The sequence below is a fragment of the Clinocottus analis genome, unplaced genomic scaffold (assembly GCF_023055335.1).
Source record: "Clinocottus analis isolate CAN_PGR_092001 unplaced genomic scaffold, fCliAna1.0.p SCAF_2, whole genome shotgun sequence".
In the NCBI taxonomy this organism is placed as follows: Eukaryota; Metazoa; Chordata; class Actinopteri; order Perciformes; family Cottidae; genus Clinocottus; species Clinocottus analis.
The window spans coordinates 20,906,095-20,933,551 of record NW_027175931.1 but is presented as its reverse complement, the minus strand read 5'-3'; the positions used below and the strand labels follow the sequence as shown (position 1 = coordinate 20,933,551).

Genomic DNA, 27,457 nt, shown 5'->3' with positions numbered 1-27,457 from the left:
TTGGAATGAGGTAATTGATGTGACATGCGGCAACTCAAGGTTGTCAAAAACTTGTGTGAGAAAATTAGAGGTAACACTCACAGAGCTAAAGTACCACAGTAATCGTAATGCAGAGAGTACAGCATGAAAAGTCTGTTGAAGTGAAATCTATTTCCCAGTCATTTTCGTAAATCCATTCATGCAGAAGCTTTTTTCATTACATTCATTCAGCCCTTTGTGTGTTTGCACATTGGCTGGATGCATTAAACAGAACTAAACCAATATTTCTTTTTATCACTCATTTGATGTGACAGCATGTCAGAGTTATAGCTCAAATTCCTAAAATGGTAAGGTTTTACCATAGAAAAAGGTTTTACCTTGTCCTTGTGCTCCGCTGGTTGACTTGTTATCACGCTGCCCTCAGCACTTCTGGGAAAGGTGGCTTTGCAGTTACTCAACCACTGTGGGTAACAGAGACCACAGAATCACAACATTAACAACTCGGTGACAACATACACGTGTCATCCAGACTGGAGGTCACGATATTGAATGTCCTTACTGTAAGAGCTGCCTCTTTTCTGTTGTTGTAAGTATCCAGATACTCTTGAAGTTCCAACACGCTGAATTTCATTTTTTCCAGGAAACCATAAGACATAATCTGTGAAAATAGAGTTTTTGTTGTTGAATTTGTTCATCTACGGCTAACATGTCATTCTGTTAATAAAAAAAAGTATCAGGTTACTCACCGTGTCTGCATCAATAAATAGTGTTGGGCACTTTGAGCATGATGTCAGCATCTGAGAAGACCTTATAAACTTTGATCCCAATCCTCTCAAGCCATCGCCAAGGTAACTCACAGCATCACAGGTCAACGAACAAAATTTGATTTGGATATTCTGCAAAGCAGGAATAAAAAGGCTGGTTGTAATACTGTCAAAGCCACTCCTAGTCCATATAAGGGACCTTATTCCCTCTGAAATTCCCCATTGTCAGCTTTGGTCAGTGAAGTGAACAACATCTGGTTAATGAACCTCTGAAGATTTTCAAGCTGAAAGCATCCACTGGGTGCCCTCTATTTGTAAACATGCAGATGTTGTCTGAAAGGAATCCAAAGGTTAATCAGCCACATAACTAATCCTGTCAGCCTTTCAGTTTATTTATTCAGTTGGACCAGGCTCATGCGGGGCAATGCTGGTTACAAGGCCATGGTGTACTACCTGAAACAGTGAAGAAAACACATGAAAAGTGTAGACTGCACAGGATCCGTCTGAGTCAGACACGAGCTGGTTGATGTGACTTCTCCAGGCCTCCTCTGCATCATCGCACACCGCCGGTTGGAAAGCCGCGAGGATGGCGGAGAAGAAGGGAGACGGCGGCGGTGACGATCGGGAATCCAGCATGTCGTCTCTCTCCTCCTCGGCGAGACTGAGTGGACAGAAAGCTCTTTCATCAATGTCTTTTTTTTTTTTTTTAGAACATTGTTTGCCATTGGAAAAAATAAAGTACCTGGGCTCGCAGCTGTCAAGGTCAAGTTCTCCTTTGTAATCAATGTGAACCATGTCTAATATCAAACTGTCTCCACAGTGAAAGTCCAGGGGTAGTTCACTGATGGAGAGAGATAGGTCGTCTTCGTGGACATTGGCGTCTTCATCCTCTTGTGACACCTCATGCTAAAAAGAACACAGGCAGGACACGTGCTTTCTCAGCAACTGGCAACGTTAACTAGCCATGAACAAACACTAAGACAGCATGCAGTGAAGGTTATAATGAACTGAAATGTGTTCCCTATGTTAGACTTCATCATTATACAGATAAATGCATGGGTAAAATGGGTACACTAACCTTGGCGTGGGACCCTATGGACACTCCTTGTGCTGTTCTCTTTTATTTGGTAAATTTAGGGTGCATAAATTGGGCCAATCAAAAAGATTATAAAATAATTTCATTAAGCCAGCATTTGTGGCCCAGCACACTCTTGTTTTGGGGCAGGCAATGTGTAAACCTTTCTTGACCTCCCACATGCCAAGAGTTTTTAGTTGTTGCTTAGAGCCACCCACACAGGAGCAATAGGTATACACATTGCCTTAAACAGACAGACACAGAAAGAAAGAGATTTGTTTTTCCTCTATTGCTGGCTACGACCCCCTAACACTGCCACGATTAAAATAAGGCACAAACTAGCCCATAGCCCAAAGCGTTATAGATTGTCTGCTTGCGGCTTTTAGTTCATTCTCTTTCAGCATGCAACCAATGAAATATCAAGAAAAGGCCGGCGCATGCACTACTCTGAAGAGGGGGGAATGTAGAAATGTCACAGCGCCACAAAATAATACTTTACATAGACTGAACCCAAAGCACATAAAACATCCAAGACACTTCACAGGAAAAGATGCAATGGAATAGCTCCCTATTTGGCAAAGTTAGTGAAGAACTCAAGTATGGAGTTGCGATAGGAATTAGTAGTTCCCAGTATCTCAGACACTCTGAAGCCCTTATTCACCCGCTGCTTCGAGTCCTCTGGCAGTTGGACATCGAAACTAGGATTTTTGGTGTTCAGGGGAGTTGAATCAGCTGAGGATGTATCAAAAAAGGCAGAGGGGGAGTTCCTGTTACTGATCTCTGCTGTTGGAGAGAGGCTGACCATCTGCAAGAGAGACACAGTCAAATCTGTCAAAATCTACTCAAAGTAATTTTCCTAACAAACAGGAATGTTTTGTTAGAAACAGAAAAAAAAGACAGAGCTCAAAGCAACTGTCACACTGCAAAGTCAACATTCCTGAATTAGCTGTTAGCAAAGAAAATGGTAGACGAGCTAACCAATCAGGAACAAGAGAGGAGAGGGATCACAGCCGTTTGGACACGCTTTCCACAAACTTCAGCTAATATTGCAAGAGGACTACGGTCACAGATGATGATGCAAAAATTGAACGCTCTGCTCACATGTCCTGGAGACTGCAGGTTATGTTGGGCAAACAATTTCTATTATTTTTTCCCCTATTTTCAGGGATTAATAAATGTGGTCCTGTGGTTGGAAAAGCTGTTAATGTTGAAAGGTCTCATGAGATGTCTTGTGTGCAAAGTTGAAAATAACCTGAGGGTGGCAGAAGAGGAGAGCTCATGAATTTCCCGAGATAAAAATTATTTATCCTCTGAATGCCCAAAATTACTTTCATCAACCAATATGTTTTGCTTGTTTGGGTTTATGGTTAAAATCAATATCATAATACTGATAAAATCCTTTCTGCAGGGTTTAACAAGTAGAATGTCAGAACTTTTGAGATATTTTAAATTAAAATATAATGATGTACGCCACATAAAATGACTGAACACCTGTTGGTTAATTATCTCCCCTAAAAAGGAAATTCAATCATTTTAATACCTTCAAAGCCTTTTTAATTTTGTAGCTAATTACAATGTTTTTAGGACTTTTCAAGACTTGTAGATACTCTGTGAATCTACAAACAAATGGAAGTGAACTCACGAGTTGTGATTGGGAGAGCATATGGCTGGCAATGAGGGAATCCTCCTCAGACGACTCGTCTGAGTCTTCGTGGGTGATCTTGCTGAGGCTGGGCATGCTGCTGGACAGCTGACTCTCCTCAAGGGGCTGCAGGTCACTCCGGTCCAGACTGTCCATGGAGCGTCTCCGCACACCCCAGTTGAAGTTGTCCATCGTCTCTCCCTGCGACAAACAGCAACGTTGAGTTACCAAGTCGGTTCCAAGAAGAAGTGAAGCACGATCCAACACGAACACATGCACACACAAAAACACACCGTATACACACATTTACGCAACCATGCAGTGCCGGTTCAGGGAGGGGTGTGTGTGTGGGGGGTGGGGGGGGGTCGTCTCTGAGGGAGATTTTCCCCCCTCATAGCTAACAATGAAGGGAATACGAGAGCAATGACTCCTCACAAAGAGAGTTTCCTCAAACTACAAGCAAAACAGCCTCGATGACGAGGAAACAGGCAGAGATATGTGGGCTGTAAAACACTCTGATACTGTCGGACTTAAATATTTACAGATCTTTAGCTCCCGGGTGTGTCTGTTTCTTGTTTAAAATGCGGAGTGACTTTTCAGCTGCCCTTAGCCAACTTCCACATTCCACCAAAGCTCCACATCAACAGATTCGACAAGGGAGAGTTCCTGTGGCGATCAGCCGGATGCCTACCACTGATAGAAACAGAGGCTTTGACTCTGCTCTCATAGTGTTCTTTTAAAATAAACCATGTGTGATCAAAAACAAAGTTTGTATCTGGTAAACTAAACTTTCAAACTTTCATTTGACTCGTGGTGCCATTAACTTAAAGACGGTCAGTGTTGCACCTCTGGCAACTATCACACTTTTATGTTTAGTTTTCAGTCCGTTTGAATTTCAAGCAGGAACAGGGAGAACAGCTGACACTGTTTTCCAGTGTGCGAAGTCTGCAGTCTTTGGATACACAGAGATGTGTTATTCCCACAGCATCCATTTGCTGAAAGTGCCAAGATGTTACTGTGGTTTTTGAGCTTGACTAAAAAGTACCAAAATAAAACAAAGAGATATTCATAATTGAACAATGCAACATGAGTGACGTCAAATTGAACCAGTAAGAGCAACGTTATTGCTGCAAACAACGTGAACAACAATGTGTATATCATCAGCATTTGGTTTATGTGTAAATTGACAAAACTGATTAAAGAGTCTGATATTCTTCTCTTCCAGGTAAACTAATAGAAATGTAAAGTGCATGAACTTATCAAATAACAAACTTTACACATGGGAATAGCCGAAACTGAACACAGTTTATTTGACTGTGTCTGTAGAGGAAGATAACGTCCCATCTGCAGTTACATTTACAGTGCTATGGAGTTGAGATACAACTGAGTGCACACACTTTATTTTGTGAAATGAAGCGAGGTCTGCAGCGTAAATGAAGGGCGGAAATGTTACTCTAAAATAAGTCAGCTGTCTGTGTGATGTCTACATCTATATGCTAAACTTACTGTGTTTCTAATACTTAATCATGTAGTGGATGTATGTCTCTTGAACTACATGAACATTGCAGAATCTGTTTTGTAAAGTACACGGCATGCACACACATTTGCTACTCTTTGCCATCAGTGTGGCAGTTCACTAAATTATCTGCACAAGCAAACGCTCTTGGAAAGAAAATGGAACATGACTAAACTTACCTGTAGCTCCTAGATAGCACGGACAGAGAAAACAGAAGAAAGAAACCCCATTACTCAGAGCAGGCAGACCTAACCCAGAACAGTATACGAGTGCTCTTTGGAGTAAAATACCTTTGTGCTAATGTCATGTCATGTTTCTTTTTTGTTGCTTTTGCTTCACACGTCTGACAATGTTGTTCTCAATCAAATGTGCCAGGTGGTGAGAAGGAGAATGAATGATCGGTTTCAAATCGTTTGACTCACCTCTCCATCTTCAAGCTCCACATCAAGGAAGTCAAAGTCTCGAAAGACTCTGAACTGTTGCTCTGAGGTCGTGTCGTCCATGTTGTCTGGCTCCCGTGTCCCATCGTCGGAGGACACCAGGCTGGGCTGGTGCTCCATGAGGTCCAGCTCCCCACAACTGGAGAAAATCACCTACAAGAGCAACAAAGGGGAACCAATTAAAAAAAGGGCTTGTCTGCTGAATCTTTAATGCATGATCATTAGACAATAGCCAGTAAATGTTAACATGCAGAGCATTGCTCAAATGAAGTGTCTCTAACCGAAGGATTTTTTGTGAGCCCCACTTCTTGTCCACACAGAGACAACACATTCACCAGTTTTTCCCGCGTTCTTTTCTGCAGCGGACAAGAGAGAAAGATACAAATAAAATTAATTTAATAGGCTCCAAATAGAGCTATTATCAAATCATCACACCTCATATGGCGAACCCTATCACTCAGAAGGAAAGAGAAGAAGTGTTCACCTGTGAAGACTGAGGCCTCTTCCAGCTGACTGGCACCAGGACGTTGTTGGAAGTGGATCCAGAGGAGGTGGAGGAGGTGCTGCGGGTCACTGCTGTGGTCCTGCTCTTCACATCGAGGCCTGGAGAACGCTGCAGGTCGTCAAAACGCCGACCAATCACCGGCGTCTAACGGCGTGGACGTGAACAAAGACAGACGTGCAGACGGAAACCTCAGTGAGTCAGGGAAAGTGTGAAGATGAATGAAGTACCTCTCTGCTTAGTCAATCGATGACTGGGTCTCCATAGCAGCTCCTGTTTGTATCCGAGATGACTGTGAAGGATCGATGTTTCATATATTATCTTTTATACTCCCCTCGGCATTCCAAATGCGCGAAGCATTTGAGGGAAAACAAACCTTTCTTCTGCTGTATGCCTCAGTCTAAAAATATCGGGGTATTTTCAGAAATATCAGTGGTTTAGTTTCACACACTATTGGCTATCCACTAAAAGTCCCTGATTCACATACAAAGGACGGCAGCAAAGAGCTGACATCATTTCCTGCCATTCATGAACTGCCCAAATAGCTCCCTGTACAGTTCCCACACATACACAACTCTGTCTGTATCTTTGAAATCACTTTCCAGCTCTTGCTCGGTTAATTGTGTTTACCTTTGGAGCTTTCAAGCTAATCTCGAGGGGTTTGGTCAAAAAGAAATATCAGCATTAAGGAAGGGGAAGAAATGTTTCCCTTCCAAAAAGCTTGACACACAACCTCAACAAGCACCGCACCCTGGAAAATACAGGAAAAAATACCGGGGAAATCAGACAAGCATTAAGCTCTCCCCAAGCTGCAGGGACTTTCAAACCAAGAACACGGCGAAAGAGAAAGCGTCTCTAACCTCAGATATGTCAAAGTGGAAATCCAGCGTTTTCCCGGGCAGAGCCTTGGAGGAGCGGTCCCATACGCGGCTGATGTCCTCATAGGCGAGGACACTCTGTGGGGATGACGGCTGCACCAAACTGGCCGATCGAGAAACCACCAGCTTCAGGATATTCAATGCTTCCCTCCAATGGACAGTCTATTGATGACACAGACATATACACATGCAGTCACCCGTACACACAGACAATAACCCACACAACCACATGTTTAGAAAGAAACAACCACACAGGTCTTTGTGCGTTTTAATGAGGTTCTATTTTTGGAGACAAGTGTTCTAGCACTTGAAGGAAAGTGGACTCGGAGTGAGAATAAGCAGAGGCCGAGCTTGCGGCCGAAGGGCAGACTGTTTATAGTTTGGGTGTGTCTACAAATTTACTGCACTGACACATGACAGATTTTTTTTTCCTCCTTTTTTTTCCAATGAACACTCACAATGGGAATAGGGAACACAAGAGTCTTACTCAGAGCACGATGCCTCAAGGTTTCCAGTGATCACATCTGACGTAGGTGATCTGAATGTTTTTCCTTTAACAGCACACATATCTCAACGAGTAAAAGTATGCTGGAATATATATATATATATATATATATATATATATATATATATATATGTATATATATATATATATATATATATATATATATATATATATATATATATATATATATATATATATATATATATATACAGGCTTCGACTAAAAATCAGTGCAAATATGTCACCACATATTTAAAGTAATGATCTGCAGTAGGACACAGTCAAACTCACCTGGACAAATTTCTCAATTGTCTTGAGCACCTCCATGTTGAATGGTTTGGCTTGAATCCCACCCAGGTCCATGTGACTCAGGAGGCTGTAGATGATTTGTAAAAGAGTCTGCTGCATACTGGGGAGACCCTTCTCCAACAGCTGTTACAACGGAACAAAACACATTTAATTAATGGGGCACCCTTTGAAAAGCTGTAATACATAATTAATGCACAACCCTTTTACTGCCACTTTGGCAAATATGTGAGCAGCCGAAGCAGCTGCACAAACCTCTGCCATGTAAGTGACCAGGTTGAGGGTGATATCCGAGAAGGCCTCGTGAAGATACCGACACACCACGTTCACCCAGGAGAAGCAGTCTCGTGTGTAGGCGTGCGTTTTATACAGCGTCATGACGTGAGCGAGGTTGGAGAGCTTTGCGTTCTTCTCCTCGAGGCATACCTACGGACAAAAAGAGCATTAGCCCAAAAAACACATTCTCTTGAAGGGAAAATGAAGAAAGATGCGTTAATGGAGCCAAACCTGGGCTATCTTCTCTGCAACGTCTTGACAGAACTGCGTGGGCCCGTCGAAGTTCTGCACGAGATGTGGGAGCAGGCAGAGAACATTCAAGGGAAAGCCTAATGGATGAAATGGACAAATTCACTCAATATTTCCCATGAAAACATTCACGTATGGTTGTTTAATGTCCTGCATCGACCTTAAATAGCAGCTTCTATAGACACCGACAATCTAAGACTATCCACATTCCCATAATCTGTCTTAACAACCCCATATCTGTTGTTTCCTACAGGGTACCTATGGCTTGTGACGTGTCCACCACAGGCACTCGTGACACCGGCGTGAGTTGGCAGAAGAGCTGGAGCGTGAGGTCAGTGGTGGACGCGGAGGTGAAGCCCTTCAGCAGCAGCTGCTGGAGCCCAGTGAAGCTGCTCCATTGAAGCTGGCTCTGCAGTTTCTCCAGCTTCTCTCTGTTCTCCTGTTTGTCCAGCGACATGTGGCCCAGCAGCTTATTCAGCAGTCTCAAAGACATCTGGTACTCAAACTCAAAGTCCGACTCCATCAGAGACACCGCCACCCAGAAGATGGTGGCCAGCAAGTTGCTGGGGTGGTTGACGTTGGTTGGGTCGTTGATGTTGTCTTTGGACAAGGACGAGCTGCGGGTCTTTGCTGACGAAACCTGCTCTTTACATGCTTGGATGCGGTCCAGCGTAGCGCTGCGAGGCGGATCAGACCACCTGTCCGCCTCTCCGAACTTCTTTGGGACAGAGGAGCTCCTCTGATGTCGGGTCCTCTCTTCTCTTCTAAGATTGAGCTGCCCTGTGCTCTTCCTGTTGGACAGCAGCTTGAGACTGGTGAGGAAATCTGGAGACGAGGCTCTGCAATGATACAAACCACAAATAATGGTTCTGTATGTTTGAACAATATAAAAAGAGACTCTTTCAACACGAATACATGTACAGGAGACACACACCTCGTCAAGATGGCCATGAGATCATTGTTCTTGAGACATTCAGCTAAGTTATCCACCACAGACTCCAGTGTCAGTAATACCTCCATCACATAGCCCTGCAAGAGAAAAAGAGATTTTATTATACAAGAGCACTTAATTGCTGACAAAAATAGATGTTAAAAAAAAGCAAAAGCTAGATTTAAATAATATTTGACAGACAGGTAGTTCAAGGATATGCTGATTAGACTTAAATGATGATCTATTATTTCTGCCATTAGGTGATTACCAGATTTATTAATGTGCTCATAAGAGGGTCAAACATCTGGGGCATTCAACTCATTTGCTCATCGGCATTGAATCCTTGTGCTACTTAGCTGAATTTATCAGTTTCTGCAAAGGACGATCCCTGAACAATTGAACCTCTCGTATGTCTCATGTTCTCATAGCCACGTTCACATATCACGCGCATCATGTAAACACTAACCTGCACCTCTTCTCCATGCTCTCCCACGACCTCCACCAGCCGGGAGAGCAGGTCGGAGACAGCGTGGGCAGAAATGGGCTGCCGGAGGGCCCTGAACACCTGGAAGGAACGGCCAGCGTAGTGACGCGATGAACTACACAAGGCCGTCTGCAGCGCCACGTCGCTGAGCTGCTGCTCCAGATGGAAATCTAGCGAGGAAAACAGATGACAGTGTGCTAATGAAGGTAGGAATTATTGAGTGTTAAAGACAGGGTTACTGCACTTCATTAGTAATGACAGTGATGGATTTACTGAAGGGTTACCTGACTTGGACTCTTTGAACACACAAATCACATGTCGCAGGAAGTTTGTCAGCTGCCCGGTGCTTTTTGAAATGTAGTTCTTTGCTGAAATGTCCTCATGGCACCACAGTGCTCCATATGCTCTGTAAAACAACAGTTCTACAGTTACTAACAACATTTTAAAAAGTGGGACAATAAGCTGACTGTTCTGAATAAGATGGACTAAGCCCGAATTCAGATGTTACTCTTGTTTGGTTTTTAGGTCAATTAATATTGAAGCAAAACTCTAATCTCAACCAATCAAATGCTCTTTAAACTGAAATTCTGCGCAGGTTTTTTCCTTTTTTCCCATTTCAAGAGTTTGAAAGGTGACAGTTGGAATTTCCAAAGTGTACAATAAATATTGGCAAATGTCAGCTGCAGTCACTCAATTAAAATATCTATTCTGATCTGCTTATCCAATAATCCATTGCACTATGAGTGCAGCACCACTAGGTGGTATTCTACATCAAGAAATATGACAAAGCATACTTGCTGTGTGACATGCATGAAATCAGGAAATGATTTTAATGGGGGAACATCATATTAAATCAGCACCTTGTGGTTAAAAACTCAATGAGTTTATTAGTCTTCTCGTCCATTTTACTGGAAGCCACCAGCTCCTCCACGTCATGCGAGATCTCCGGCAGGTTGTTGCTGCTGCCGCCCAGACTCAAACTGGATGATGTAGAAGAAGAGCTCAGACCAGAGTCTGGCACAGGAGACGCTTGGCACTCCCGCAGGAAGTCATAACATCCTCCTGAACGCAACAGAGAAACATGTTATAGCGGTTTTTTTGAATGGCCAAATATATTTCCCGACAGCAACTTGCATGAGAGAGCATGTCGAGAACACCGTGGTCTTTGTTTTGACAATTTATATCTAATTAGCCTCATCTGCTGATAAGATTTAATGTGGTAAACTTTCAAGTTTAACGATTGAATTGCCGCACACTCAATCTTCTTGTTGTCTGCAAAATATTGCACAGTTTATACCAATATAATAAACATGGGAGTGAGGACGTTACAAACACAAAGAAGAAAAAAGGGATGTTTTCTTTGGAGCGGTGTGAAAGAGTACTATTTTTGACCATGCAAGTTGTATTAAAATAATACTCGACACATTTCAAAATGTCTAGACATTTGCAAAACAAACAATCGGCAGTGGGAGGGCTATCCAAGCCGGAGCAGATGGCCCCAATTTGGGCAAAAGGACAAAAATAGCATGATGGAATGCTTTAATCAAGACCTTTGATGTTCTCTGTGCTCAATATTGCTTTTGGCAAAGTGTCCACATGTTTTCCCCCCTGATAAGAAACCTATCTATCCTCTGAAAAGGAATGGTAGCGTTCCCCTCCTGTTGTTGACGTTGCTTTTAGCCAGAGAAAAGAGCAATGTGTCAAGCCAAGCAGCTCTGTCAACTGGACCCAGGTCTCCTCCAAGCTTTCAGTATGAATGTGTTTTAGTGGAGAAAACTCTACTGAGTATTACTAAAAGCCCAATTATTTACCTGAAGGAAAATATTCCGACGGGAGGCTTGGTTTGCAAGTGAGGGTCTTCGTGCCGTTGATCTCACGCGTCTGCAGTAAAACCGAGGCGATGGCCTGGAAGTTGTTGTTGCAGGACAAAGTGATGAGCAGGTGGAGGAGGAGACGTTTGCTGTGCTCAAACACTTCTGTTCGGTAGTGATCCATACCTGAGGAAAGGAACAGACCAGTGATCTTTAAGACGAGGCAGCGTTGTGGTCAAGAAGACCACGTGAAACGAGACAAGAACCAAGACCTCGAGGGGTTGACACCTAGTCAAGACCGAGACCAAGGCACCAGTCAAGATCAGAGCAGTGTGAGTCTGCCATGGCATGACACACTTCTGATAAAATGTGGAACATGCAAGCCTTAGGCACTCCTCATTCCCATAAAAAAACACAGCAAACACATGAAGATTCATCTTAATTCACCTCTTCTAATGACATTCATTTCACACTGCCATGTGTCTTTATGTATAAGTGTACCACGAGGAATTTATTGACAAAATAGTGCATAGCATAGGGTAATTTTATGCGGTAGGGTGTTTGTTTTTTTATCAGCAAAGAAATCTAATGAGCTGAAATGAAATCAACTTCCCCATCTTTATTCAACATCTTCTCTGATTCACCATATCCACCTAACACATTAAGCCTGTATTGTTTCATAATGCTTATGGGGGAGGGGAGGGTGGCAGCAGTAACGGACTGATAATATTGTGAACTCACCCAAAAACAAGGCATGTAGCAGCAAAGGCAAGTGCATGGCCCAGTCCTCTCTCACACTGTGGTCCACCACCATCTCTGTCATGAAGATGACTGCTATATTGCACCTAAAACAAAGAAAAACACCCGCTGTTAGGCCTCTCAATCAACAACAACACTAAACATATCTAATCCCCGTAATCATGATCTTGAAGTGCACAGCATCAGATTGAAAAAGCTGAGTGGTGCTGCCTTCATCTGCAGGCATTTAAAGGTAAACTCTGACCATTTATGACATTTAAGGTGTCAGATCAGTTGGATCCCAAGTGAAGCGGTCTAACCTGTGCAGTGGTCCTCTGGGAGTGATGGTCTCTGGCAAGAAATCCACCAGTGGAGCCCAACATCCTCCATTCAGAGGCATGGGCAGAGGATGGGGCTGATTGGTCTCAATGACAACCATCAGCCAGTCGGCATAGGGGGGCAGAGGTTCACCTAAAATATTACAGAAAATTATAATGCTGGCATTTGTCCAACACACACACACACACACACACACACACACACACACACACACACACACACACACACACACACACACACACACACACACTTAAATTAAATTGCAATGAGAGTTTGTGGAACGCCATAGCCGCTGGATATGACATATGGGCAAATGACAAACTGGAGAATCATTTAAATAATGTATAACTATATAAAATCATGAGCAAAGTAATTTTTGAAGCTTAGTTGTCAAAGGGTGCTTTCCATTCTTACTAACATTCGTCTGCAGGGCCAAGTTAGATCAAGAGAGTATAATAAAGACGTTTCTGGGTCACTGGCAGCAGTGCAGAGGCCCTGGGCTTGACTACTTTTATTTCAGTGCCAGTTCTCACAGAAGCCTTTTAAGAACCCCAGGCCACTCTGCACTGCTCATGCATTATCAATGAAACCATGCCGGCCACCATCTTACCCTCCAAAACCCGCCTGTGTATTCCACACTCAACAGACTATGACAACTAACATTTTTCAAAGGGCGTCTGGTACAAAAATAGCCGTACTCTTATCTTCGTCGTAGGATCCTCCTGAGCTGTTGCTGTAGCGTGATTCCAGGCGGTTGTGGGCTCTCATTATGTGGCTTAGCCTGAGGTCAGAAAAAACATGTATCTTGATGGGCATTGGTAGGACTATAATTCATCTAACGATAAGCTTTAAGCTTTTGCTCCCTACCTCTCCTCGTACTCCTTCCCAGTCTTGGTATCTTCTGTTTCAGGAAAGCTCTCTTGGCCTGCAACAACAGTATTACTACTTGATGTGGTGCCTAGAAAAAAGAAAAAAGAGAAACATTTATTTTACTGTACATTCAAGAAAAGTCAACTGAGCGTGATCTTTAACCCCAACACCGCTTCACATTCACCACTGGGATCTGTCCAGAGCTAAAAGTTTCATATGGTTGTCGGCATTTCAGATTTCCTCATTAAAACAAAATTTCAACTGGGGTTTTTGAAGATGTACCTGACGCAGCCGTGGAGGCCTTGCTTGTGGCAGTGAAGCGGTAGAAAGGAGGGCTATCACAGTGCTGCACCACCGGGTTGACTGGATCCGTCTGTTGCAACTCAAATATCAACTCCTCCATGGTTTGCATGGTGTGGTTCCGGCACAGATATATCACCACCTTCTTGATCTGAACAAATACATGACAGAACATCTGTTAGGCCAGGGGTGGGCAAACTACGGCCCGCTGGGCGTTTTAATCTGGCCCGCAGAGTATTGTAAGTATTCTAATTTAATTATTATATTATAAAATCAAATATAATTAATATTAGGCCTGGCGCTCTGGGCGGGCCTGCCGGACATAACGTCAAACCGGCGGTGCATTGCCATAATAACAGGCAGCAGCATTTAATTTTCACAGCTATAACCCGGGATAGGAACGCCAGTCAAGGTTTCACATTTATAAAATTATACCGCAGAACTGCATGCTGGGAAGTCCTGTCAAACTCCGTCGCGGAGTGTATATAAATGAGTTCAGGCTATTGGCCCGGCCCTCCACAATAATTTCTGTTCCTCATGTGGCCCCCTGTGAAAAATAATTGCCCACCTCTGTGTTAGACACTGAAGGGAACTAAACAAAAGAAGAAGTAGCTCCACGATGTTTTTGAGTTAGCCTTAATGATACGAATATCTTACATATGGCAGGAGGGTGGTGTCACTGCTGACACCACATAAGCTGATGAGAAACTGGAGGGCGGTCCTCAGATTGTTGCTCCACTTCTCATTGCAGACTAAAGCATTCCAGGAGTTTTCCATCTCTGGTCCAGGTAGATCATCTCCATACTGACCACAAGGGATAGAAATGAAAAAAGAGACGACATGTTAGCTGCATTGACTTGATTACCCACGCCCCATTTCATCACAGTTCCCCGACACAACTTTACCTTGGCGGTCATGAACATGAGGTTGTTGAGAACCATAGATGTGGCCTGTAAGGAGCCCCAGCCAGTGCCCTTTAGTTGGTGGGATGAACCTGTGCTGGCTGTCCGGATACAAGCGTTATAATCCGAGGTGCATGGTGTGAAGACCGGGAGCAGCAGGCCGCTGTCCACCAGCTCAATGTTCCCGAGCCAGGGCAGAAGGTAGGTCAGCATGATCTGCCTCCCATTAGGATGAGTGGTGGGGAACCTCTGACTAACCTCTGGAACAAGCAGGGGAAAGGCATTGTTAACATGAGAATAACATCAGAGGGCACTTCCGTGTTTATATTCGACATGCACATCAAACATGCTGTGTACTCAGCTTCACCATAATCATCGGTTTAATCCTGAACCACATACAAAATCTACGTAAGCTTTGGATTCCCTTTAATCAATTTAAGCTCTCAGCGTTTTTGTGGTCAGTGGGAGTGTTCATATATATATACAGTATGTGTGTGGGTGGTGGGAGAGGAAGACTCCTCTGGAAGATGAGTGTGCAGCATTGAGTGAACCATAAGAAGATGACGAGCCTGTGAGAGTACTACAGCAGGCGGAAATACCACGGCTAACCCCATTGTGGCCACATACGCAGCACACATGTGACACAAATAGCTACCTGAGAAAAGAGGGAGCGTGAGTTCAGGGTACATGCTGGCCAGCTGGCTGGAGAGCTGAGGCAGCGAGACACTGTACAGAGGCGGCAGTGGGCCATGGGTGCCGTACAGGATGCTGTTTGGCTTCTGCTCTGCAATCTTCTTAGAGTACACAAATAACTTTGCTTCAAGAATCTGTTCAAAGAAAGATGAGAAGTGGGTCATTTATGAATGTAACCCTCCACAGAAGCACAAGAAGCAACTGTGTTTGTATATCTCACCTGCATGAGCTGCATTGAAATCTCATAGATTTCTCTGTTGGTGTCTGATGCCTTGAAGAGGACCAGATTTAGCAGTGTTACTATATCACTTGGATAGTTTCTGCTAGTTAAGACAGAGAGAGAGAGAGAGAGAGAGAGAGAAAGAGAGAGAGAGAGAGAGAGAGAGAAATAAACAACTTAATGGTTCAGTATTTAGATCTTAGGTGTCCCACAAAATGTTTGCGATCATGTTTTTGAGATAAGGCACAAAAGGAAGTCCAACTTCAGATGACTAATGAGCCATTTAAGAGGATCAGCTAAGGTGAGGCAGACGAGAACATCTGGATGATCTCACCCAAAGAGCCATAACTGCCCTTGATGAAAATGCTGTTTGTGCAAATGCAGCTGACCTTAACTAGTTGAGCAGATGGCAGAGAGATTGTGAGATTTCGTACCTGCTGCCACAGACTGTAGCGATGGCTTTGAAGCAGCCTGAGGCGAGCTGGTAGGAGCCAGTGTAGCAGCGATCCACAGCCCAGTTGAATAAGTTGACCTGGTCGGCATTGAGCTCCAGGAGCAGGATGACGACTTCACAGCCAAGCTGGTGGACCTGAGCCAGGAGCAGATCGCAACACAGACTGTCTTTTCACATACAACTACTCTTGATGTCACATTATACACATATCTGAGGTGTTGTATTTTTCAAAGATCCAGGGCAGTCAGCTTCACCTGTCGTACAAAAAAATATGATAAATGACATGTTCTTGCCTACATGCCTAGAGCGGGCTACACATCAAATCATTTAATTTCATCGGATGAAGGCTCAAAGTCAATTATGACAAGAAAGAATGTGTTTAATAAACATGGCGGTGATTTATCTTGTATCTTGTGTAGTAAAACGAGAAAGAAAAGAGAACATTAGACAAATTCATTTCGATACAAAAACTCTCTTCACTATTTGCCAACAATCCTGCAAGATAATGGTGAGCGCTTGGCAATGTCTAGAGTTGGGCTTTTAGTCAAAGCAGGCCTCAGAGAGCTATCAGAAGGAGGGGGTGGTGAGTGGCATTCTGGGTCAGCTCTTTGTTTAAATGCACCGTGGTGGAAAAGCATTGGTCACATACCCGCTGATCCTGACAGGCGAGTATATTATCCAGCCACTTGTAGAGGTATCCGTCTGGAGAGAGGCCAACGTTATCAAACACAGGCCCGCAGCACAGCACAGCAGACATGGCCTAGAAGAACGAACAAACAGTCAACAGTTGCAGCACACGGCTCAGAATGGTTGCAGGAGCTACGTGTTGAACTCCCTGAAGCCCTTTTGTGTGACTTTACAGTGCAGCGCTCCTGTTTACCAGTAAACAAAGGCTGTTGTTTCTTTAGACCTAAAGATAGACGTGAGCTGAGCGATGTGAAAATCAAGGCTCAGTCACCCTTCAGTTCAGGAGAGAGTGTGCTGTACTTGAGTTTATATTTGTCTCGCGGGTAGAGAGGAGAGGAGTCCATACCAAACAACAGAATTACATTTGAAAGAAATATCTTGGCTCGCAGAGAAAGACTGGGAGGATTCTTCTCTGATCCAGCATCACCTGGGGATGCAGGGGCTCCTTTCAAAAAAGTGATTCGCGAGCACGCAGATCACAAAAGGCGGCGGCATCTCGGTTCAAAGATGAAATAAGTTTGATCGTTATATACACAAAACATATTTCACTGTATCGTTCTACAACATAAAGAGGAAATGTGTGGAGTTATTCTGCACTTGTTCTCAAACATATGCTTTGTAATTAGATAAAGACAGACCCAAGATACATGTTTATATTCCTTTATATTACATTAATATACTGTATGTAAAAGTTTGTTTAAGGCAATATATTGCATTATATATGCTTACCTTTAGGGCACAATATTGGTATCTTGTGATCTGGTGATTCCTGTCACTGTAGCGGTCCAGAGGGGTGAACATGATGCTGAAAGGACCGGCCCACTGACTGAAGAGGATGAAGAGGTGATGCCGCAGGCTCTGCTGTGGAAACAGGAAGCGCCTGTGGTGCACTGGGGAGGTAGACAAGAAGCCTTTTATATGTCCATTTATTAAGAAAATGAAGAGTCAGCAAAAGACATTTAATCATCGTTAACTAACTACTAAAGGTGCATTTTCCGATATGATAACAAGGTGCTGATGTCCCTTGACAGATCATTAGCCGTTCAGTGGGGATCTGTGAAGGCTTGGCAACCCATGAGTCATCACCTTGCCTTGGCTGCTCTGTCATTAAGTTGCACTATTTTTGGATCTACTCCCCTCGGGCTTCCTCCAAATCAAGATCAATATCACGAGTCCTGTGCTCCATGTGATGTGCTAACCCCAGCCAAACGCCAGCCTATTATAGAATTCACAATCTACAAATTAATGAAAAGGGAAAGATGGATTGCATCAGGCATCCAAATAAGAGAAATGTATTCAGCAATGTTCCAATTCGACTTGCAGAACATTGGAAAGAAGGGGCGTTCAAGCCGAATCTTTTCTAAGTACCTGGTACACATTGGATGAGGTTGGCCACCATTGCGCTGAAGTGAGCTCGGATGTCCTTGAGAATCTCTGCATCTTTGTCATTCTCGGCTTCGAGGAGCATCCGGGTTAGATCCACATACTCCAGGAAGAGAGCGCCCAGGGCGAGGGTGTCACGTTCCAGAGCTCCGTTTGTACTGTCGGAAAAAACAGGGAGTTGCCCAATGAAAATAAAATTACAAACCAAACCGAAATACTTTAACATGCATTCATGCCAAGGAGTTCAGTAGCACAACGGTTATATCTCGATGATCTTGTTTTGTTATCTTACGTATGCCCCCCTCCCTCTTCATGTACATCGAGTATGATACTGTGAGGTGCGGGGCTGTAATGTGGCAACAAATGCCGCACTAACCTGTCACTGATGACACCGGCATCCGCCAGCAGCTCAAAGATCCGCAGCAGCTGCAGTCTCAGCAGGTCTCGCCGTTCACGCCGCTTCTTGTTCTGCAAACAATTATTAGGAAAAATCCATCATCACTTAAGTCCCGGTGATATTATTATTATTCGTCTTTATTTAGCGACAGATGTTCGGAGACACGTCGTCTCTCTGATAATGTTGCAGAGCATGATCCAGTTCATTCACAAAGTAAATCCAGAAGTGTACGTGTTGTGTCCTGTAAATACGATCAACCAACCTCAGGTCTTCTTTCTAACGCTTCTTTCATCAAGGGATGGAGCTCTTCCACAAGTTCCCTGTGTGCGGGCAGTCAAAACATAAGTCATTGTGAGGTAAAATGCTTTATCAAACAACTATCATTAATACATTCCGTTAAATGGAGAAATTACACTTCAGTAAGACTGTTGTTATTTTCTAAGGAAAAGGGATTTGAGCTAAAAAAAATTAGGAAAAGGCATCGCTCAACTATAATCTCCTGTTTATTTCCACTTTAAATCCACACAAATACAGGTCAACGTGCACTTTCACTACTGAGAAAATAATGGATTAGACTTTATTTTGACTGGTCCTGTCCCATTAAAACAGACGCAACAACAACAACACGTCAATAAGCCTCTCCAATATTTTAATGCTGTGATGCTATCCAGCTTTAAAACTAATGTGTCAATCAATTATAATAAAAAGGATTTTGACTTTCTCATATACCTGAATACAAGGGAATTGGCGCGACCGAAACCCAGAACCAGCGACTCAGTCAACTCGATGCTCTCTGCTCTCATCAGTGGAACCAACTGCTTCAGGAGCCAGGCCACAGACGGACTCCCGATAACCTGAAACATCAAACACGGTTCAGTTGCACTCATAAAAGCCTCCCGCTGCTTGAACACGACTAATTACACAGGGCTGAAATGAGGCGTTTCTGTGAAGTTTAGAATACAGCCGCAGCCCCGTTCCATTCATGTGCCGTGTAATTTGATGCTCAGAGATTGAATGTCAACAACCGCCCGAAGAACACCTGATCCTGATGAGACCAAGCAATGGGGGACTTAACGAGGCCAGGGCACAGGTAAGCAGCTACCTTGTTATCGTAGCCGACGCCGCTGTCGGGCGTGGCGGTCGTGATCTCGGGTGTCGATGCTCTCAGATGGCCGGGGCTCATGATACTGGGCTTAGCGACCCCGAAGCAAAGGATCAGGTAGTTTCTCCACAGGGTTACGTAATTGTCGCCGCTCCCAGACGTGTTGGTCTTCTTCGCATACACTGGGTTACTAATGAATCATACAAAAGGAGAATGATTGGTTTTTATACTCAGCTGTGTATAACAGGGGCTCTTGAAGGAGGAGTGTATCGTATGCAACAGGGAAGTGCTCCCAAGAGGCTATTCTTCAAACACTTACTTTGGGTCCACCAGGGGCATGAGCATCTGCATTCGAGTGAAGGCGTAGGGCCAGGCGTAGCTGAGGGCCGTGGAGCAGTGCTTGGGGAGGTTGTCTTGCCGGAGGAGACTGTATACACACAGCACCCAGGGGTCCTTCACCGACTGGGCAAAGATCCACACGTGTGAGGGGCTCCGAATGTCATAATGGTTATTCACGAGCAGTGCGTTCCACTCCACGAGCCACTGGAGGTCCACGTGGTGGCCAGCTGGCAGGGCGACCTGCAAACAAGCAGTTGGCACACTAGGGTCAGAGGTCATTACTGAATAACTCGTCCAAAAAGAAACATTCCTTCCGTCTCTCTCCTCATCCGGATGCTTAGAATAATTATTTAAAACGTAAATACCGCAGCTATTGAAGGAAAATCGACATCAGATAATCACACAATATATTTAGAACTACTCAATAATGCATATACGGACATTTACTGAAAAAATGATTCTCAATGAATCTTAGCGTCACGTTGACAGCATGATGATTGCATAAGCCAGAGTCATAAGGTCAACAGCTGCTCAGTTCCAGCTGTTTGTTCCTCTTCTACATGCTAGATTACCAAAGCAAGCTTCTGGCTTACAGTATACGTAACAAGCATTTGCTGTTTTGTGGACCAGATTTCATGTGGCTCGATCTTCAAATGATACCTAATCTTTAGACGAAAGGAGTTTGAGTTTTATAGTTGAAAACAACTCACCGAGTCGGAGGCTGCAACATTGACGAAACTCTCCAGGATCACAGGGCTGAGCTGGTCCATGACCTCTATCATTGGTTTGTCATCATCCTTGAGGTTGAGAAAAAAAAAAACATAAAGTCACAGACTGTAAACTCATCAAATTTTAATGTATTCTGTCAGTTTAACTTTGTCCCATTTACCTCAGACTGTCCGATGGTCACAAATAGACTTCGTATCTCTTTCAGTATGGCGATGGCCAGCCTGCGGGTGCTCAGCTGACAGGAGCAGAGCAACACGAGCGCCAGTCCCTCCACTGCGTGCAGCACGGTGGAGTGAGGACCGCGCTCTGCAGGCATCTTCACGCCCGAGCTGGACTGCAGCAGCTGTGGCATGAACATGGAAATAAAACAAATGCTGATTTCACGGTCGCATGATTTACCTGACACTTTAGCACAGCACGGTGTTATTTCTTCAATGGATCAAGTTGTGATCATTCTCTCCCACTTTTGAAAGGCACAAAAACGTCCTGTACCTCGGCCGTGTGTACTTTAGCGGTGTCATAACTCTTCCCTGGGGCGGCCAGGGTGAGTTTCCACTGTGTGAGCAGTTGCAGCAGTAATTTGAGGGATGCGTCCAACAGTCCCTGGTGAGTGTCCTGGACCTCTCGTAGCAGGAAGTTAGTGAATCCAAACAGAACGTCATCACGCCAGTCAGAGAAATCAACCAGCAGGCTTTGCAAGGAATTCTGGGCTATGAGACGCAGCTCGTCGTCCATGTGGATTGTCAATCTGACAAAGAAGACAAAGAGAAAAAAGCAGAATCAAATAAGTTTCTTGAGAGGAAGTAAATGAAGTCCTGTATCTATTACCAATGAAAAAGTGGGCCGGATTTTAACGGTACAATAATTGTACCTGTCTCATCTGAGGTACTGCTATAATTTAGCCAGCCTGCTGCATATAATACCATACATTGTCAAGCTTCCAGTTTCCTCACATCGGAAATAATAATTAGGTGTAAAAAAAATACAAGGGTTTGCCCAAGAGTGGTGACTCACCGAGAGAGCAGGTCTATGAGCTCTGGTTTGGACATCCCGTCAGGCAGGATGCGAGGGATTGCAGCGACACACGTCCTGAACAAGTCAATCTTGGGCTTTCTCTCACCTCTGCATAGGTCAGATTTTACAGTAAGTTTAACTGCAAAAGCTTGATTTCAACGTGTTCAAATGTCATTTGTAAACTGAACTGGGATTGGGATAAATAACTAGATTGTCATCCAGGTTTAATGAAGCCAAGGTAAGAGTTTATGATGGGATTGGAATTACTTTTAACACTCTGGAGTTTTTCCAACCTGAAATGTTTTGGCCGCTGAGATGCCAGAGAGGCGTGTGCACTTACGTGATCATGTCCTCGGGCTCCTTGTTCAACATCTGCGCATTCGTCATCATCATGCAGCGTCCCACCTCTTTGTCCAGGTGTCTGAGGATATTGTCAATAGCCTTCCGCACATGAAAATAATACTGCGCCATCCCTGCAGGAGAAGCAAAAACGCTGTTACTCATCTGTAAACGGCCATTTAAATTCCACATTTGATGCTTAAGCTGTCAATGCTATTTGAGTCTGCAACTGCGAGGCTGTTTCAGCATTCCTGACCGTGGTCTGTCTCACTCACCAATGACTTTGGCCTCCTCATCCGTCAGCGTTTTGCTCAAGTATGTCTTCTTGACTCGGAGTGTATTTCCGGAGGGTAAAGTGCAACCAGTGTTCGGCATGGGAGGCTCGCCGTCCTTCTGCTGCAGTTTATCGGCTATGACCAGGAATGCTCTCAGACCAATATTCATTCTCTGCACAAAAAAGTTAAACTGTATCTTAATCAATTTTCAATAAAGCAATATTTGCCCTGTGGGGAAACTGACAATGAAACACCACTTTAGCTGGAAGAAAATCTATTGCATCAGCAGTTACATGAAGTTTCATCAGCAGTTACATGCTCATAATAATCGAGTGTAAACAGTCGATTATTATGAATATATGCTCCATATATTATGAGCATATTTTCAATTTTTTTTGGTGCCTTACAATTGAGGGAAATGTCATTACATGAATGTGTAAGTCCAGTAGTGTCCAGTAGAAACTGTATACTGCATAGAAGTCCCTTACTTATTTAAAGAGTCTGTCAAATTAGCTAAAAAATATTGTTTTAACCTAATTTGAACCACAAAACACTGTTTATTTTACTATTTATCTGAAGATAAACTTAATCACTAGGAAGAACAGACACTTTATGAGAAAGAAGCAGTTCATTACTTTAGCAGAATTATCTTTAGGGCTAAATGGGGCATTTTCTTCTTCTTCACATTTTTCTATCAACACATTAAACTGTAGAAGTGAATGTTGAATGCATACCTCTGGATTAAGACTAAAGGCTTTGGCGGGTTTGCCAACACAAAGAAGGTCAAAGATAATCTCTCTCATGGCAAAATCAAGTCTTTCCTGGAAGGAAATACAAAGAGAAAATGTGTTAAATACGATGTCATTAACGTTTTAATGAGATACCTTGTATTGGTATGTTTCACAAATAGTTACATAACATACAGTATAATTAGTGTGACTTCTCTATGATGCAGTATAGCGTATTATTGCATTACCTGTGCAATAAACTGGATGATTTTGACAAAGATATTGAGAGGCATGTCTCTTGGTACCACACTGCGGGAGCCTTTGGGGAACAGTGTTGTTATAATGGTGTTGAGGCGTCTGTGAACACAGAGAAATAAACACATTAGGAGGATACCTCATACAAGCATTAAAAACAACTTTGGTAATATTACATATAACTCTTCATTAAATTGGTTTAATCCATTGCTGGAGAGGTATTTCATTAGGACAAGATTATTTTGGGGCCTAATTAACAGGTTTAAAATGTCCAATTTCACCCATTTGGCATTCCTTATGTGGGCTCAGGCTCATATTAATGTTTGTAAAGCTGCTAAAAAAAAAAAAACAGTGGGCCATTGGCACTGACAATCTGGTGCCGGCCTGACCCGAGTATTTCATTCCTTTTTTTTTTAAAAAGCATTACTTTTTCTGCAAAAAATAAAATCAGTATCAAAGACGGAGGCTCTGCAGTAAAAAGGATACTTGAATGTAGTTTTTTGTTTTCTTCCCCTCAAGCCCAAATCCATGCAGAGAGGAAATTGTCATCAGGGGGAAAGAAATTGTAAGAGCAGTCCACATTTCTTCCTCTTTGGCTGAGGCCAAGGAGGTTTAAGATATTTACCCCTGTGTTGCAGTGTTGCTCTCACACTTGATTCTGATCATGTAGACCCATAACAGTCGGTACAGAGACTCCAATGCAACGCGAGCCATTTTAGGGTCTCTGCTCTGTAATAAATGACAGTTATGAAGGAAAGTCAGTGACAGAACAGCTTCTCAACAAGTGGCAGCCTAAAGTGTATTCTACGTTATCATATGATTACAAAATGATAAGAGATTGGTCATCATAATGGGCTTAAATACTATATGTAATGCTGATGAGATCATTTCTGCATGAAGCATGATTATCAAGCCATGAATACAATAAAACATAAAGCAACAATGTAATTTTGCACGATTCTGTTTGACAACTGAAGCGGAGGCAAATATTTTGTGCTCATTTGATACGTACAACCATTGTGTATCTGAACCGCCCTCTATGATTAACAAAGACCATTCTAGTCGGAAATGAAGGCTGCTGGTTTGCAGACTGCCTTACCTTCAGATTTGAGAGACAGTTGTTGAGGAAGACATGCCATCTGTTGAGGAAGAACTGTTTCTGGCTGACACACAGCAGGCACGTCACCAACGGGTAAAACGCCTGCGGAGACAACAGTCAGTGTTTAAGTCTCTTTTATCATGTTAAATGGCTTCACACTGACTTAATGAGGGGTTGAGCAATTAGTCTTTACGTGTACTATTTCAGTTTGTCCTTGAAGTGGATAATTTGACAAATGATGCATAATCTCTGAACCATATCTGCATTATAGTAATGTAAGACTATTTTTCTTTTAAAGAGATACTGAGCTTCTCTCCTTTGTTATTCTTCTTGCTATAGCTACGTGTGTTGTTGTCTTCCCGTGTCACTGTGTAATGTGTTGAAATGCTTTATTGAAGACTCAACATTATACTTATATATACACTCCGCTGTGTCAATGCTTGTTTTAATGCTTTGAAATGGCAGCCTGTCTTCCCTCATGAATTACTCCTCATGTGGGCGATGACGTTGGAAGAGAACATTACACAAGAGTGACCTTGAGATGCTTGAGGATTCACAGAGACCACAGGCATCCAGGAAATCTAAGCATGCAGTAGAGGGTGTCAAGAGTGAAAACCCAACGGAGGTCTACAAATCTAACGAGGCCAACAATCAAGTGTCACTTTGCTTTTGCTGTGGATTAACTCACCAGCGAGTGCTTTTTCCTGGAAGAGAAGTCCAGGGTTGTGTCGTACAAGCTGTCCACGAAGTTCCTCAGACAGGGTACGTTCACCTCATTCTTCACGGCCTAGGACAACATTACATATGGTCACGTGACGAGAAAACAATCCTGTGTAGGGTAGTGCTCTTTTCGATGTTAATTCAATATTGTGTAATGCATGCAACACATACTGAAGGGAAAAAAAACTACTTACCGCTGCAACAGGAACCAATATTTCAACAAAGAGACCAGCTAAGGCGTGCTTAATGTCCTTGTCTTTGACATCCAGGAAATATTGGGCGCACTCCTGTAAAAAAAACAGAGTAGTAAATGGTTTAACGAACAAAATTATTATTATTATTACTCTATACTTATAGAGTGTGAAGCTACAGCTTATGACACATAATCAGTTTTTACTGTAGTAAGGCAGGTTAGGGATAGATTATAGAAGTCTGCTGTACCTGCATGAACTGAAAAGAGGCTTCAAAATCCTCGACAGGATACATCTTAATTCGGAAGAACTTGACCCCCATGATGAGGCTAATAGTACTCTGGACAACATAAGGACTCTGCTCTTTCTGCCGCAGCTCCTTTAACTCAGTCATGAACTTCTTCTTCACAGCCGGGAACCTAAAAGAGAGAGAGAGAGAGAGAGAGAAAATGAGATTCTATATAGAGACATGCCGGTTTAGCTCAGTCAGACAAATCCCAAATCAGCACTTGCACAAAAAAAGTTACTTCACTTCAGAGTCGTGACAGGGAGAGAATATAGACAATATTCAGGGAGCATGTCTTCCAAAAATACCATTCCCTCGTCTCTCTCTCAGTATGCAGACTCTGAGTCTGTGCCCCGAGATGAACTCCTGGCCTAGCGTCGGATCCCTTGCCCAAAATGAACCAGAGATGGGATTCTTCAGCTGTTCTAAATTTAGAAGATAATTCATTTTGGGAGCTCACGATGATCTTAATCTCTTCCCTGGTGCCTGGTAGTGTACTCGTACGAAACCGAATACAGCCGGTTCTGCATCTTAATAAAGTGAGGGGAAAGTGTTTCCTATTTATAATCGAGCAACCACCAAATACAACTACGAGTTACACCTGAATACTTTCGGTCCACAGTCAAATTTGTGACCTAAAAAAAAAAAAGTAGAGAGAAAAGTAAAGATCTTTATAAAAGCGTGTCAGCAAAGTGTCTTTTGCAGGAAATAAAGCAAAGTTCCCTTTTGAAAGGAGGAACAGTGGGCTCACCAACCATATCTCTATTTTAAGAGGTTGTTCCTTGCTGCAATGATCTGAAAACTTCAAATAAACAGACATCAATTTCCAGTCCTAGTTTGGTGTGAAGGGGACCTGTCCAAAAGTGTGTTGTCCCTACAGTCTGTTCCAGTCTCTTGAACAGGGAGATGTTTTGCAGAAAAGAGGAATGGTAACACACCATTATAACAACGAAGCTCAATAGAGCAGAGAATGAAGATTCTACGATGTAGAAAGAATAACAAACCATAATACTAAATTATATAACCGCAGTTCTGTCTCTGTACTTACTTGGACTGGGCTAATACGCCGATGATTTCTGCATAGAGGTCTGCCACGGTGTGCATGTTGCCAGTGTTCGGACCATGGTACCTGTGCGAAACACAACAGCAGACAGGAAAAAAAAAAAAACACCTCAGAGAAACCTTCAAAGGAGAAAGAAGAGCGGTGCTCGATAAAGACAGAAGCTTACCCCTCTTTGTATCTAAAGTGCTTAAAGGCCAAGTTAATGACGTCATTGACCAAACTGTCGAGGACCGGGTGGAGCGGCATCTAGGAAACGAGCAGGAGACGCAAAGATATGAGAAGGAATGTTCAAAAACAAACATACTCACAAACTACCGGTTGTGAGAAGTATCTCTTTACAGCAGCGGTAAATCCCAACAGCTCTACTTAAGTGAGTTTTTATATCACACAACAAAAATAGGATAAACTAGGCAGCTGTTCAGCAGCAACAGTTACGTCGAGTCACCTGTTTCAAAACTTCTATGAGAACAAGAGAGAAGATGAAGTCGATGGCCAAATCCCTTCTTTCAAGTAGATAATCCCTCTGCTGCTCATCGCTGTTAGAGAGAGTAGAAACAAGAGCAGAGGTTAGCTACAGTTGTACAGCGCATGTGAGCGTCCCCATTACATCTTTATATCTTCCACAGGAAGACCCATTGTTTCATGGAGTAATCAATGCAATGATCCTCACTTTTTGGACTTGGTGTTGGCTCTCGGCCGGTACTCGTGCAACTCCTCCTCAAGTCCATTTTGTCTTTTGTACCAGTCAAACAACGTGCGTAGGATGGAGGGGAGACAGTACTCAGCCAAAGAGCTCATGGTGCTTATCAGCTGGAAGAAGAAGAAGAAGAAGACACATGACGTCGTGCAAATGCATGTTTGTGTTCGGCAGTTCACGCACTATAGTACGAGATAAAAATCAACGTTTTCTTTGTTTATTCGTACAGCAATTCAAACAAAGAGAATTCATGTATGTTTCCAACATTTGAACAACAGAC

At 43.2% G+C, this 27,457-nt stretch overlaps 1 protein-coding gene across 9 annotated transcripts in view; it reads right to left on the bottom strand.

Annotated features, from left to right (window-relative positions):
• frya (furry homolog a (Drosophila)) overlaps positions 1-27,457 on the bottom strand; it is a 47,638-nt gene that overhangs the window by 1,756 nt on the left and 18,425 nt on the right. For 4 of the 9 annotated variants that reach the window (XM_068584203.1, XM_068584204.1, XM_068584200.1 and 1 more), the window contains exons 4-57: positions 27,151-27,290; positions 26,926-27,016; positions 26,647-26,726; positions 26,466-26,546; positions 25,382-25,550; positions 25,135-25,227; positions 24,909-25,007; positions 24,221-24,322; positions 23,747-23,850; positions 23,115-23,223; positions 22,873-22,959; positions 22,139-22,310; positions 21,865-21,997; positions 21,525-21,632; positions 21,003-21,258; positions 20,671-20,853; positions 20,492-20,578; positions 19,762-20,021; positions 19,443-19,632; positions 19,070-19,194; positions 18,603-18,660; positions 18,320-18,411; positions 17,929-18,101; positions 17,290-17,450; positions 16,523-16,633; positions 15,854-16,008; positions 15,420-15,522; positions 15,162-15,333; positions 14,510-14,766; positions 14,262-14,408; positions 13,587-13,755; positions 13,302-13,392; positions 13,133-13,215; positions 12,416-12,566; positions 12,099-12,202; positions 11,358-11,543; positions 10,407-10,608; positions 9,831-9,952; positions 9,529-9,716; positions 9,066-9,160; positions 8,390-8,970; positions 8,114-8,211; positions 7,862-8,032; positions 7,592-7,732; positions 6,779-6,958; positions 5,901-6,065; positions 5,698-5,772; positions 5,399-5,569; positions 3,461-3,661; positions 2,480-2,623; positions 1,197-1,649; positions 726-875; positions 539-637; positions 357-440 (exon numbers count right to left, since the gene is read on the bottom strand). In XM_068584203.1, coding sequence (XP_068440304.1) covers positions 357-440; positions 539-637; positions 726-875; positions 1,197-1,649; positions 2,480-2,623; positions 3,461-3,661; positions 5,399-5,569; positions 5,698-5,772; positions 5,901-6,065; positions 6,779-6,958; positions 7,592-7,732; positions 7,862-8,032; positions 8,114-8,211; positions 8,390-8,970; positions 9,066-9,160; positions 9,529-9,716; positions 9,831-9,952; positions 10,407-10,608; positions 11,358-11,543; positions 12,099-12,202; positions 12,416-12,566; positions 13,133-13,215; positions 13,302-13,392; positions 13,587-13,755; positions 14,262-14,408; positions 14,510-14,766; positions 15,162-15,333; positions 15,420-15,522; positions 15,854-16,008; positions 16,523-16,633; positions 17,290-17,450; positions 17,929-18,101; positions 18,320-18,411; positions 18,603-18,660; positions 19,070-19,194; positions 19,443-19,632; positions 19,762-20,021; positions 20,492-20,578; positions 20,671-20,853; positions 21,003-21,258; positions 21,525-21,632; positions 21,865-21,997; positions 22,139-22,310; positions 22,873-22,959; positions 23,115-23,223; positions 23,747-23,850; positions 24,221-24,322; positions 24,909-25,007; positions 25,135-25,227; positions 25,382-25,550; positions 26,466-26,546; positions 26,647-26,726; positions 26,926-27,016; positions 27,151-27,290 — 8,202 coding nt within the window. The remainder of the gene's footprint in view (positions 1-356; positions 441-538; positions 638-725; positions 876-1,196; positions 1,650-2,479; positions 2,624-3,460; positions 3,662-5,398; positions 5,570-5,697; positions 5,773-5,900; positions 6,066-6,778; positions 6,959-7,591; positions 7,733-7,861; positions 8,033-8,113; positions 8,212-8,389; positions 8,971-9,065; positions 9,161-9,528; positions 9,717-9,830; positions 9,953-10,406; positions 10,609-11,357; positions 11,544-12,098; positions 12,203-12,415; positions 12,567-13,132; positions 13,216-13,301; positions 13,393-13,586; positions 13,756-14,261; positions 14,409-14,509; positions 14,767-15,161; positions 15,334-15,419; positions 15,523-15,853; positions 16,009-16,522; positions 16,634-17,289; positions 17,451-17,928; positions 18,102-18,319; positions 18,412-18,602; positions 18,661-19,069; positions 19,195-19,442; positions 19,633-19,761; positions 20,022-20,491; positions 20,579-20,670; positions 20,854-21,002; positions 21,259-21,524; positions 21,633-21,864; positions 21,998-22,138; positions 22,311-22,872; positions 22,960-23,114; positions 23,224-23,746; positions 23,851-24,220; positions 24,323-24,908; positions 25,008-25,134; positions 25,228-25,381; positions 25,551-26,465; positions 26,547-26,646; positions 26,727-26,925; positions 27,017-27,150; positions 27,291-27,457) is intronic. The other 5 variants (XM_068584198.1, XM_068584205.1, XM_068584206.1 and 2 more) reach the window with 3 other exon arrangements.